The sequence below is a fragment of the Mustela lutreola genome, chromosome 7 (assembly GCF_030435805.1).
Source record: "Mustela lutreola isolate mMusLut2 chromosome 7, mMusLut2.pri, whole genome shotgun sequence".
Classification (NCBI taxonomy): domain Eukaryota; kingdom Metazoa; phylum Chordata; class Mammalia; order Carnivora; family Mustelidae; genus Mustela; species Mustela lutreola.
The window spans coordinates 119,823,219-119,836,692 of NC_081296.1; the positions used below are offsets into that span (position 1 = coordinate 119,823,219).

Here is a 13,474-nt window from a genome sequence, read left to right on the forward strand (position 1 = left end):
GAGCAGGGGCGCCTGGGTGGCTCAGTGGGTTAAGCCGCTGCCTTCGGCTCAGGTCATGATCTCAGGGTCCTTGGATCGAGTCCCGCATCGGGCTCTCTGCTCAACAGGGAGCCTGCTTCCTCCTCTCTCTCTCTCTCTGCCTGCCTCTCTGCCTACTTGTGATCTCTGTCTGTCAAATGAAATAAATAAAATCTTTAAAAAAAAAAAAAAAAAAAAAAAAAGATCTACTCTGAGCAAAATTCAGGCACACAATGCAGTATTATTGACTATATAGTCATCATATAGATCCTCAGAACCTCCCTTAAAAGCAATAGTTTGTACTCTGACAAACATCTTCCAGTTTTCCCTATCTATATTCTTTCTGTCTAGTGCTCTAGATATTATCTTAGCTTGTGGTTAAATTCTAGCTACTTTTCAAGTTTTATTTAGCTCTGGGTCACATGATTGACAGTTTCGACTTTCCAGTTTTTCCCCCTAGTTATTTGCTGCTTTTTAAATTACTGAAGAGCATATCTATGTATTTTATAGAGGCTAAATCATATCTATGTATTTTATAGAGGCTAAATCTGTTTTGATTTGGGAGGAAAAGGGTGAGAAACCTCAAGAATCAACTGAAGAACTATTCAAGTCTGTGAAAGAATTTAAAGTAGTAGTATTTAAGATACATGTATAAGAATCAGTAGCTTTTCTGCAAACTGTATGAAGAAAACTAACAAAAAGATTTAAGGTGAGAGGGTTTTTTCCATATGACTGTGTATAAGACAGTAGTGCCCACTTTAAGTTTTTCCAAGACTCATACAGGTTTAATTTCAGTCAGAATCTCAATAGACTTTTCTTTTTGGAGGAATGGGAGAGTGTGGGTGTGCCTTGAGAAAATTATTCTGTTACTCATTTTGAATAGTCAAGACATTTTTGAAAGAGTAACGAGCCAAGTACTTGTCATACCAATATGGGGAAAGACTGTAATGCTACTATAATAAGATATTGTGGTTTTGATAGACCAATGGACTAGAAACAGACCCTGTTATATATAAGAATTTGGTGGTATCATGAATCGGTGGAACAGTTAAGAATTATTCAATAAGTGGTGTTAGAATAATTGTTAATCACTTGGAAGAAAATAAATGAAGTTAAAGTTTCCCCTTAAATCTGTACCAAAGTAAATTCTAGATGGATTAAAGTTAATTATGAAGTAGAAGCTGTAAGAAGCCAAAAAAAAATGTAGGCAAATATTTAATGACCTAGCAGGAGTTTATAAGCACCAAAACAGTGAAAGAAATCACACAGGAAATGTGGATCATTCTTAACATATAAGAGTTGAAAACTTCTATAATAAAAGCTACCATAAGTATAGTTAACAGATACATGAAAAAACTGACAGACTATTTCTGACAAATGTAACAAAATGTATACACACATGCACACATCTACCTGTTGGGCAGAGAAGAAACAACTTGTGGCTCTTAAGCATTTTGGGATAACACTGTCCTGGAAAAATGCATGTGCTGCAAAAGCAAACTAACAGGCATGTACCACACATACATATGCCCACAGCTTTCAATATAATTTTAGGAGACTCAACAAGTTTCACAAGAGTTTTATGGACCACAAAGAAGTGCCTGGTAAATATGACTAAACCTCACCCTCTCCATTAAATAAATTTGTTTTATAGATCTGTAATGTTGAATATTGTTGAAAATATTGCTAATGGGATGTAAATTAGTAGAACTTCTCTGGAAAGCTGTTTGGTTTTTAAAATGTCAGAATCTTACTTAAAAATTCTATTTCTAGGAGCTATTTTAAGAAAACTTCAGACTCTCAAATTTTTATTCAACTATGATCATTATGTATTGAAATGCTTATTATTTATAGTAGCAAAAAATTAGAAGGAAGTAACCTGAATGCTCAACTTTAATGTAATGGTAATTTAAAATATGGTTTAGCCATGCAACGGAGTATAAAACATTATATATAATGTTTTAAAAAGAGTACTTGGCAACGTGGGAAAATTATTAAAATAAACTGTTAAATGAGAAAAGCAAATACTCAAAGATATTTTTTTAAAAAGTTGTTTCTAGGTGATTGGACTGTTGGTGGTTTTAAATTTATTTCTGTATTCCTCATTTTTATAGTGAGTATGTATTTTATACTTCAGATGCTTGGGGAAAATGTTACTCTATTTTGTATAATTTTTTGAATTTTACTTAAGAATACATAAAACGATAGTGATTTAATTCTCAAAAATATATGCAACGGTTTTTTTTTTTTGAAAACTTGATGCTTCAAGAAAGTTTATCTTAAAACACGTGTTGAATTAAGACAGAAACAATTAATTTTTGGATACCTTTTCCTTCTCCTACTAGAAGTGGAAGACTTGTTTTCTTCACTTAAACATATCCAACATACTTTGGTAGATTCTCAGAGCCAGGAGGATATCTCACTGCTTTTACAACTTGTACAAAATAAAGATTTCCAGAATGCATTTAAGATACACAACGCTGTTACAGTACACATGAACAAGGCCAGTCCTCCTTTTCCTCTTATCTCCAATGCACAAGATCTTGCACAAGAGGTATGTATTCTGAACATCTGCTGGAAGTATACAAGCTAATTGTTAGTGATAGTAAGGGAGTATTATTGGAAAATACTGATGTGAATGTAAGTCTTGTTTGAATTAATTACTATTGAGCTCATTTTAATAACTTGTTAGGAAATTGCTATATGAATTTTATCCTGAAAAAATATATACTCAAAGTCAGAGCCTTGTTCCATGAGAAGTGTTTGTTCTATATATAAAATCACATGTTTGCATAGTAAGGTAAATATTTGTCTAACTTAATAAAGGGAAGTTTTTTAGTCCTTTTATAAGTGTATAGTTTTATTTTAAGCATTATACATTATAAACTGAGATGAGTACTAATGAGATTAAGTTCTATATGATAAACAGGTGTCCTAAATGTATAACTTCTAAAATTTGTTGCTTGTAAATATTTTGAAGTTTTTCCTGTATACAAACTCTATAGAATTCCAAAAAATTAAATTTTAATGTATGGTGAGAGTTTCTTTCATTAACATTCTGACTTTGAAGTTCTAGTTTCTGCTGTTCGTTGATGTTGGTATTTAGGTCTAATGTATTCTGCAAATGTCTTTTAAATTGAAGATTTTAAAAAGATCTAAATAAGCCATCTCCTGTTTTTTTGGGGGATGGAATGCTATCCATATAGGATTTTAAGTTACTTTGATATTATAAAAACTAAAAATTCTGGAAGCCTACCAAATAAATCTATTTCATTGAACCCAGACACAAGACAGAAAATGGGCTCTGGGGAAGGGTAGGACTTTGAGACCTACAGGCCTTTAAAATATCTTAGGAGGCATTTTTTCAGATGAGCACAGAATGCATTTTCTTTATTTAGGTACATACAATGGACAAAAATCCTACGTGCAAGAGTGGCTGAGAGAAGTCTGACGTTACCCAGGGTAGGAGAGTGTGACCTAAGGACATATTCTAGAGAGGAAATTTTCTATCCACTAGAATTTAAAAGAGCTAATTGAAACCCATTCTTTGTGCTCATCTTTCATTATTGAAATTAAATATGCAAAATTTTTCAAAAAATTATTCCTGTCATTTTACTTATCATAGTTGAAATGTTTTTTTCCAAAAATGGCTTTCCTTATAGAAATAAAAATAATCATTACTTTTATTTATTTACTCACAAATATAGGTAATTTTTATTGTGTAGGATAGGGAGGGATGCATATTAATTATGATCATTTCTTCCCTGTCTTTGTCTAACTGGGCCTTTGTTTTGTTGAATAGAGCAATGGGTGGGAAAGAGAATGAGATAAGAGAGGCAAAAATTGCTCCAATTAAAGAAAGTAGCACAGACAACAGAAAGGGTGAAAAGAAAAAGGATAAGAGAGGCAACATTAGCTTAAAAAGTTTTAGGAGTTGAGTGCAAAGAACTACAAATGGCTTAAAGAGTTAAATGCTTTGGGAAAGAAAGAAAAGTTTTCTTCAAAAGAACTTTAAAAAATTAATTTGAAAATTAGTTTTAAGATAGTCAACATATTTACAAGGTTCACAATTTTAAAAGTACAATAAAGAGGAGACTTTCTGAACGTTTGCTATCATATCCTTAAAAATATGTTCAGTAATACTCAAGAATTGTGTTGCTTGGATGGTGGTTAGATATATGGCTGATAGTCACCTTGGGCTGAGACTGCTCTCAAATGAGTACAAACTGACGGACCTATACAGGGCCACAGTGTATGTGATTGTGCTGCTATGTGAATAACTTCCCCTGTTGCTGTGTCTGCACAACTGTGTGACAGCTCTAACTTAAGAGTGCATAACACTTAAGAAAAGTATATACTCATTTCATCTTTTTTTTTTACCTTTTTTTTTTTTAACTCATTTCATCTTAGCAGAGTGTTAAATCTGATGACAATCCTAAAAATTTGAATGGATTCGTTGCCTTTATTTTACAGCTGGAAAAATGTTAGCAATCACCTAATTTAATTCGTTTTATATTTCTGAATATTGATAAGTGAGGTCAGGTGATATTTCGTGAGTGGCTTAAGACTAGGCTGCTCATCTGCCCAGTGCCAACTGTTTACACTTTAGCTTTTATAATTCCAGCCATTTTAATATGCACTGAAGAAATTATCTCATGCGTCAGTTGTATCATTTTTAAATGAAAATTGAAGTAAAACAGGACCAAAAAAATACAAACCTAGAAATTTAGCAAAAGAATATCCTAAAACATTAGGAAGTATTCTTTGTTTTTATAGCTTTTTTAAGTAGTATTTTTATAGTTTTGGGGTTAAACAGTAGGTATTATGTAATAGATAATAATGCCTATGAAAACTTCTTATATTGAGATCCAGATTTAATCTTTGACAATCTAGAATATAAATAATCACAAATCAAGGGGTTTTTTTGGTCACTGAAGTGCTTTTATCAAGAAAAGGTTGAAAACGTGGGTTTCATTTAATGAACTTGTGCTTATTCAGTAAAAATGTAAGCCAGCAGACTACAAAATAGTATTTTATTTTATTAGTTGATTTTTGGGATATTGAGATATATATACATGTGCATACCTATATAAATACATATATATGTAACAAAAACTTGAATCTTAAAGAACTTTTATGAATTAATAAGAAAAAGACTATTCAGTTTTTTTTAATAGGCAAGGGACTTAAAGAGACACTCACAAAAAGAGAAAATCCAGATAGCCAATAAGGATGAAAAGGTGTTCAGATCATTAGCTAACAGAAATGCAAATTAAAACAAAATGAAATATCACTGCATAGACACCGAAATGACTAAAATTTTAAAAAGGGACTGACAATATCAAATATTGGTGAACTTACAGAATAGTTGAAACTCTTACACATTACTGGTAGAGTATAAATTGGTACTGCCACTGTGGAAAGTGTTTGGCAAACTAAAACTTAACATACCTATGTGTTATGACCCAGCAGTTCCATTTTGGGTATGTACCTGAGAGAAATGAAAACATATCAATACAAAGACTAAGTACAAATACTGGTTATAGCATTTACATAATAACTGGAGTCAACACAGGTATCCATCGACCAACACAGGTGTCCATTGACCAGTGAAAGTTGAGTCTTACTGAGGAAGAACAATGAATAAAATATTACAGTCTGATGAGAAGTACTATGATGGCAGTGTTTGTAAGGTACCAAGAGCATGAGATAGGTGTACCTGATTTAAGGGGAGAGGATGGGAGAAAGGAAGAAATGTAGAAGGAAATTTAATTTGCTGAGTCTTGAAGGATGATTGATATATAGGAAGTCTAGGAAAGAGGAAAACCCGTTCCATTGGATTCGAAGATCATAGTGATTGAGGAAGTCTGGCATATTTCTTCAACAATGAGTAAAGGGTAGAATATAATCTTAAAAGTTAGAGTCCATATCCTGAAGGCTGGATAAGCCATATTAATAAGTTTAAATTTAACTTATGATGGATCTATGTTGCTAAATATTTTTAAATAATTAATTTATATGAATAGATGAAAGGAGAAAACCATATGATCAACTTGATGATGCAGAAAAGATACCTGAAAAAAATTTAGTACCTTTCCCTTGATGATGAAAATTCTTAGAAAGCCAGGCATATTGTGTTGACTTAATAAAAAAAAAATAATATCAGTTATCAACAGGGAGCATCCTGTGTAATGGTGAAATACCCAACTTACTGCTTTTTAAGCCTGGAATAAGACAGTCTACGACCCTCACCTCTGCTATTCAACACTTTCTAGAGGTACTAGCTAGTGCAGTGAAACAGGAAGAAGTAATGAAATACAAAATTTTGGAAGAACAGTAAACCTATGAAGTTGTTTCTAATTTGAATAGGCTGAATTAATTTGAGGTAGTAAAACCTTGGTTCATTTGATATTTAATACAAAGCCTGTTAAAATATGGATATAATTTGTACGCATGCAAACATATCCTATTCAAACATGCATGTCAGAAATGTTGAAGAAATAAATTATTCAGAAAGCTATCTTCAGGTGGTGGATAGATAGGTAATTTTCTATTTTGATGTGTTTCCCAAATAAGAAAAAGTCACTATAAAGAAAAGTTTAAAGCAAGAAATTTATAAGTTGTGTGAGGTCAAGAACGGAGGCATAAAGTATGGAGGCTGTTGTAATTGTCCAGATGTAAGATTTTGAATAGCAAGTGAATAAGAAGTGAAGAAATATAGAAGACTAATAGTATTGGACATATTGTTCCTATATGGAGGATAAACGTAAAGGGGGCATCAAGGATGACTTCCTGCCCTCTCTGATTGAGGTCATCAAACATTGAGTGCTGTTTGCCAGGCATTCTGCAAATAGCCAAATAATAAAGCTGAAAATAGTAAGTTCCATCTTCAATGAGCTCAGTCTAATCCCATCAATAATTTTAAATGTGTTCAAACTTATTGAGTATACATGTTATCTAAGCAAATAGGATAGGACAGTTCGGGCAGCTGGGAGAGCTACATCATAGGGAGCATTCATAATCATCGTAGGAAGACAGCATGATGCATACAGAGAACGACAAACAGTTTAGGGCTGGCTGGTCCAAAAAGGTTAAGGCATGAGGAATGCCAGGTGATAGGACTGGAAAAGAAGCAAAAGTCAGATGATGCTAAGGAACTTGGGCTTGATCCTGTAAATGACAGCCAGCAAGACTCAAATGTTAATATTTCTATTCTAGAATTGAACAGGATATTTAATGACAAGGAAAAATAAAATATTTTTTAAATTAATATCAAATCAAAGGACTTACAGAATTGTTTAAATAGCATGATCACCTTTCACTAAAAGTAAGTGTAATGAATAAACAGATTTTCCCATAGTTTTGGGGTTACGGGCATATTTTTTTTGGTAACCAACTTTATTGATACAATTTACATATGCTTAAAATGGGCGCATTGATTGAATAGTTCAGTATATTTTGACATATATACACCTGTGTTATCAATCTGTCACCAGATTATAGAAACATTCGTGATTCCACTAAGCTCCCTTGTGGCCCTTTACAAATAATAACCACCTCCCTCCCACTCCCCAGGCCCTCGGCCTTCACTGATTTGTATTCTGTTTTTACAAATTTGCCTTTTCTGGGCATTTCATATAAATGCAGTAAGATAATACGTAGTCCTTTATGTCTGACTTTTTCAAATTCATCCATGTGTCACATATATCAGATTTTGTAACTTCTTGCTGAGTAAGTAGTATTCCATTATATAAGTATCCCATGGTTTGTTTAACCACTCACCTATTAATGGATGTTTGAGTTATTTCCTATTTATCATTCTAGTGGATGGGTAATGGTATATCATTTTAGTTTGTACTCACATATATTGAGCATTTTTCATAGGCTCTTGCCCTATCTTCTTTTGTAACATTTTGTCAGATTTTTTCCCCATTTAAAAAGTTAGATTCTTGGTCTTAATGGAGTTGTAAGAGTTCTTACTGCATTCTAGTTACAGGTCCTTTTGTCAGATAATATCTTGAGAATTTTGGTAAAAACAAAGATAAGGATAGTATAGGAGGATATATACCAAATGAGTCTCTCTGGGTTTGAGGGTTATTATAATGACTTTTATTTCCTTCTTTTTGATTAACTATTTTCCAGTTTTTCACATTTAACATATACCATTTCTATAATTTAAAAAATTAGTTTAAAAATGAAAAACAGGGGTGGGGGGTATCAATAGGGTACCTGGGTGATGGGCATTAAGGAGGGTATGTGATGTAATGAGTGCTGGGTGTTATATACAACTAATGAATCACTGAACTCTACCCCAGAAACTAGTAATACACTCTATGTTAATGAATTGAATTTAAAATGTTTTCTTAAGGAAAAAAAGATTTTGAGTCTGAAAGAAAATAGAGAAAAATAGTGTAATTGGAAAAGGGTATTAGCTCAGGACAGTATTTCCTTTCTTTCTTTTTTTTTTTTTTTCCCTAAAGATTTAATTTATTTGAGAGAGAGTGTGTGTGTGTGTGACAAAGAGCACAAGCGGGGAGGAGTGGGAGAAGCAGGCCCCCACTGAGCAGGGAGCCCAATGTGGGGCTCAATCCCAGGATCCCAGGATCAAGACCTGAGCGGAAGGCAGACACTTCACCAATTGAACCCCCAGGGTGTCCCAAGAGGTGTTTTTTGTTTGTTTGTTTTGGGTATTTTCTTTTTAAAGATAAGAGATTAGAGCATTTTTATAGGCCAATGGAAAGGAAGCAGTACAATATAAGAATAGCCTTTTAATTCCTTAGTCCTTTGTAGAAGTAGTTGATGATATGTGAGGACACTAAAATAGGTAGCATCTGGACTAATAGGGAAAGGAAATAAACACTTACAAGGAGCTCTACGTTTCTATAGAAGGGAAGATCTCAGAGATGTTTGGGAAAGGATTTAAAAGTAAAAGGAAAAGAGTCTATATACAAAATTATTATCGAGTTGATTTGGTACACACTGTGTGCCCTTAGTACATTTTTAATCCAGAATTTTCTTTTCAGAATTAATTTTTCCAGCTATCAAAAGTTCAGGATCAGGGACTATAAAGTTTATTTTATTTTATTTAAGATTTTATTTATGAATTTGACAAAGAGAACGTGTGCACAGCAGGGGTTGCAGCAGGGAGAGGAAGAGGTTGTGGCTCACAGAGCGTGGAGCAAAAGACACCTTATCTGAAAAAGCACCATTTAATTGCCCACAGTTTTGGGTTACTGCACTAGTCCATTAGTAAGGCTTTAATAGAATTCTTGAAGAAGATAATAATTGCTATGCTAGCTATGCTGTTTATACATACAGAACTCTACAATTAGAAACATGTTTGTCTAGGAACCAAAACAAGAAACAGGCTGGTTTGGGAACTGTCATTGCTTTGATCCACTTGTGGTCAAATGAGGTAATCCCCAAATAATCATCTCTTAGGTTTGATAGGGGAATTACTAGTAAAATGATTTAAAATAGCCAGAAGAAATATTAGAGAATTACTGTTTTAATCGTGAGTTATTTACATAAAAAACACTATGTATGAATTTATATGTTTTAACAAATGGTGATAATTTTGTTTTTGTTAGCTGAATTATTGCATAGCACTCTTTTTGGTGGGTTATTGAGTGGTATTGATAACAGAGAACATATATAGAATCATATTTGGGGAAGAATAGTCCACAAAGCAAAATTTGTACCTTTAAATATTTGTGGTAAAAGAAAGAAGATTGAAAATAAATGAACTGGGGGTGCCTGGGTGGCTCAGTTAAGCATCCAACTCTTGATTTTGGCTCAGGTCATGATCTGACCTGGATGGGATGGAGCCTTGCATTGGGCTGCAAGCTCAGTGGGGCATCTGTTTGAGATTTCTTTTTCTCCTTTCCCCGGGCCCCTCCCCCACTAGCACTCTTCTAAATTACTAAGTAAATAAAATTTTAAGTGAACAGAATATCCAGCCTAAATTAGAAATTTAAAAAGGGAATAAATTACAGCAGAGGAAAGGAATTGGATTATTTAAATAATTATTTAAATAATATTATATAAATAATTATTTAAACAACAGATTTAAACTTAGAAGCTGGGTTTTTGAAAAGTATAAGAAAGTAGAGAAACTTTTGACAAGTTACTATAAAGGAAAAAATTCCAGTAACATTAGGAAATCCACCCTTAAAAACTCTACCATGCCTAGATGATTTTATGTACAAGCTCTATCAAAACATTAAAGAACATATAATTCTTGTGTTAAACCATTTTAATACAGACTATTTCCGACCCAATGTACTAGGATAGTACAATCTAGATCCTAAAACCAGACCAGTAGTTTTGTAAACCAGTGTACATAACTGCACTCAACAAGTAGAGGCCGATCCAGTTTAGGCACGTTAACATAGAAATCTTAGAATAAATGTAACTATGGATAACTCACATCTAGAAATATATTAAGGTAGTAATTTATTGTGTGCCTAGGTACCATGCTAAGCAGTTTATATGGATTATCTGAATCTTTTAAGAACCTTGAATGGTAGGTGCCATTCTACAGATAAGGGAATAAAGGCTAAAAGAAATTCATCATAATCAAGTGGCATTCATCCTAGGAATACAAGAATTGCTCAACTTCAGATTTTTTAATGTAATTACCAGCACCTGTGACATGGTAGTTCCATTACTCTCATGTAAGTTATCTCGTTAGTCTGTGAGGCTTTAAAGTGTCATCTCTGATTTAAAATATAATTGTATAAACATATGATTTTATTTTATTTTTTTAAAGATTTTATTTACTTATTTGTCAGATCACAAGTAGGCAGAGAGGCAGGCAGAGAGAGAGGGAAGCAGGCTCCTTGCTGAGCAGAGAGCCCAATACGGGGCTCGATCCCAGATCCCTGAGATCATGACCCAAGCTGAAGGCAGGAGCTTAACCCACTGAGCCACCTAGGCGCCCCTAAATATATGATTTTGAAACTATAACCATTAACTGTTAGAATAGTTTTTCTTCTCTTATGTAATCATTATTAGTCTATTTTGTAGTATGCTAGAAAATCTTTCAAGAAGCAAGTCATTCATAGTTGTAAATACCAAAATCTAGTCTAATGTGTTTTTTAAATAAAGAATCCTGTTAACAATGATAACAAGGTTGAAAACTGTGTGAGAAGAAATACATTCCTTTTTTCTCTCACAGTTCTTTGTAGTGCCTTTCTTTCTTACAAGTAGTTTCTTACAAGTTTAAATTGTACCTTTTTTTAATATACCTGTGTAGATGTTGGTGATACTTCCTATAATCTAGGAAAAATAATCATATGTTTCTTAGGTACAAACTGTTTTGAAGGCAGTACACCAGAAGGAAGGACAAGAATTAACTGCTTTGCTGAGTGCGCCACATATTCAGGTAGAACATGAACAGAATGATACATGTGATTTTTCCAGTAGTCAAAGTCTCTGATAAGTCTCCTGGGGCTTGAAGAGACCTCAGACATTACCTCTGCAGCCTGTTTGGTTTATAACTCACACTGCAAAATAATTACTGTGTTGGAATAAATGTGTATATATACACACACATTATTTTTTGATTATATACTTTTATATTTAAAATTAATCACATTAGTTTTGAAATAACTTTGTTTTCTGTACAAAAATTCTTCCCTTTTTTGGTTGTATTTTCCATGTTGGGCCTTTAAATTGATTTTGTTATTATGAAATTCAATAAGTATTTAGGCTTTCATAACCCATCCCAGAGTTACCTTGCTATATGTAACATTTTTTTTAATAGCTATAAGAACTACAGGGTTGCATCTATACTTCAATTAGAAAATTTGGAAGCAGATCTGAATATACAAATAATTATTTTTTGTATATATAATAATATATATATAATGTGTATATATGTGTAATATATGTGTAATATATATTACATATATTGCATATAATGTAATTAAATAATCTTCTAAAGCTTAGAATATTAGTCTGCGTAATTAGATTAAATTCTCTCTACAGAAATAAATCATGCTGCTACTTCAAATGCTGTGTATTTCTTTGAAACAGGCACTTTTACTGGCCCACGATAAGGTGGCTGAGCAGGAAATGCAGCTAGAACCCTTTACAGATGAGAGAGTTTATGAAAGCATTGGCCAGTATGGAGGAGAAACTGTAAAAATAGTTCGTATAGAAAAGGCTCGAGATATTCCACTGGTAAGTGCTCCACATCTCTGATCTGAGATCCTTTCTACACAGGGATCTTATGTATGGCAGACAGCTGAAGACCCCTGTACACTTCTAGTAGTTTTTCTTTCCTTTTCTTTTTTAAAAAGATTTTATTTATTTATTTGACAGAGATAACGCGAAAGAGGGAACACAAGCAGGGTGAGTGGGAGAGGGAGAAGCAGATTCCCCGCTGAGCAGGGAGCCCCGGGTGCAGGCTCCATCCCAGGACCCTGGAGTCATGACCTGAGCCAAAGATAGATGCTTAACGACTGAGCCACCCAGGTGCCCCTAGGTTTTCTTTTCTGAGGTTGATTTCCTGGAGTTCTTTTATGTCCTTATATTGTCAGTTGAGAAAAATTTGTTCATCTTTTCTTACCTATAATTTGATGAAAATAATAGCTTGTAATACAAAGAACTGTGAGAGAAAAAAGGAATGTATTTCTTCCCACACAGTTTTCAACCTTGTTATCATTGTTAATAGGATTCTTTATTTAAAAAACACATTAGACTAGATTTTGTAATAATAGCTTGTAAAAAAAAAAAAAAAGGGACAAGTTATCTGCTTCATTATTCTCCCAACTTTAAAAAAAAAAAGTAATTAGAAATTCTCATCTTTGCACTTCATTAATTCTTTTGAAATACAGTTACTTATATAGTTTACATATACTTAGATGTATTCCTTAATGTTAATATTTGTTTAATTTAAAAAAATTTTTTGTTTTTGTTTAATGTTTTTATTTTTATTTTTTTCTTATATTCAGCTAGCTAGCATTTTTAGTGTTTTATATGTAAAACTTCTTCAATCGCTTTTCTAAGTCTGCTGCAGTTGCCTTAATTTTCTTTTATTTTCAGAGAAATAATCTTGAATCTTCATGTTTCAAATTAGGTCTTGAATAGTTTGGTACATAAAATAAGGACTGTATTTTATGGGCAGTTTATGTAACTAGGTTTTCCCCCCACCAGAAAAAAACGAACTGGGAAAGTTATAACAAAATTTTAAAATAAAAGTTTAGGAGAAAAATTTTACATATTCTGTCTACTTTTAAGCTTTATTCTGTGTTTCATATTTCAGTTTTTTAAGTGCTTATATTTCAGTTGTGAATAATACATTTTAATTTGAAATGGTGCTGCTATAATATTTAATATTTAATAATAAATGAGATTTTTCATCCCTTAATCATATTCTGAATTTTTAAAAGGACTTTTATAGTTATGTCGTATACACTAATTATATCTTAGTATAACTATTTGAATAGCA

At 32.7% G+C, this 13,474-nt stretch overlaps 1 protein-coding gene across 5 annotated transcripts in view; it reads left to right on the forward strand.

The window, feature by feature from the left end:
* The window catches only part of PALS1 (protein associated with LIN7 1, MAGUK p55 family member), a 76,088-nt gene that overhangs the window by 35,889 nt on the left and 26,725 nt on the right, over positions 1-13,474 (forward strand). For 4 of the 5 annotated variants that reach the window (XM_059182376.1, XM_059182379.1, XM_059182378.1 and 1 more), the window contains 3 exons: positions 2,364-2,572; positions 11,327-11,404; positions 12,058-12,204. In XM_059182376.1, the coding sequence (XP_059038359.1) occupies positions 2,364-2,572; positions 11,327-11,404; positions 12,058-12,204 (434 nt within the window). The remainder of the gene's footprint in view (positions 1-2,363; positions 2,573-11,326; positions 11,405-12,057; positions 12,205-13,474) is intronic. The other variant, XM_059182381.1, reaches the window with a different exon arrangement.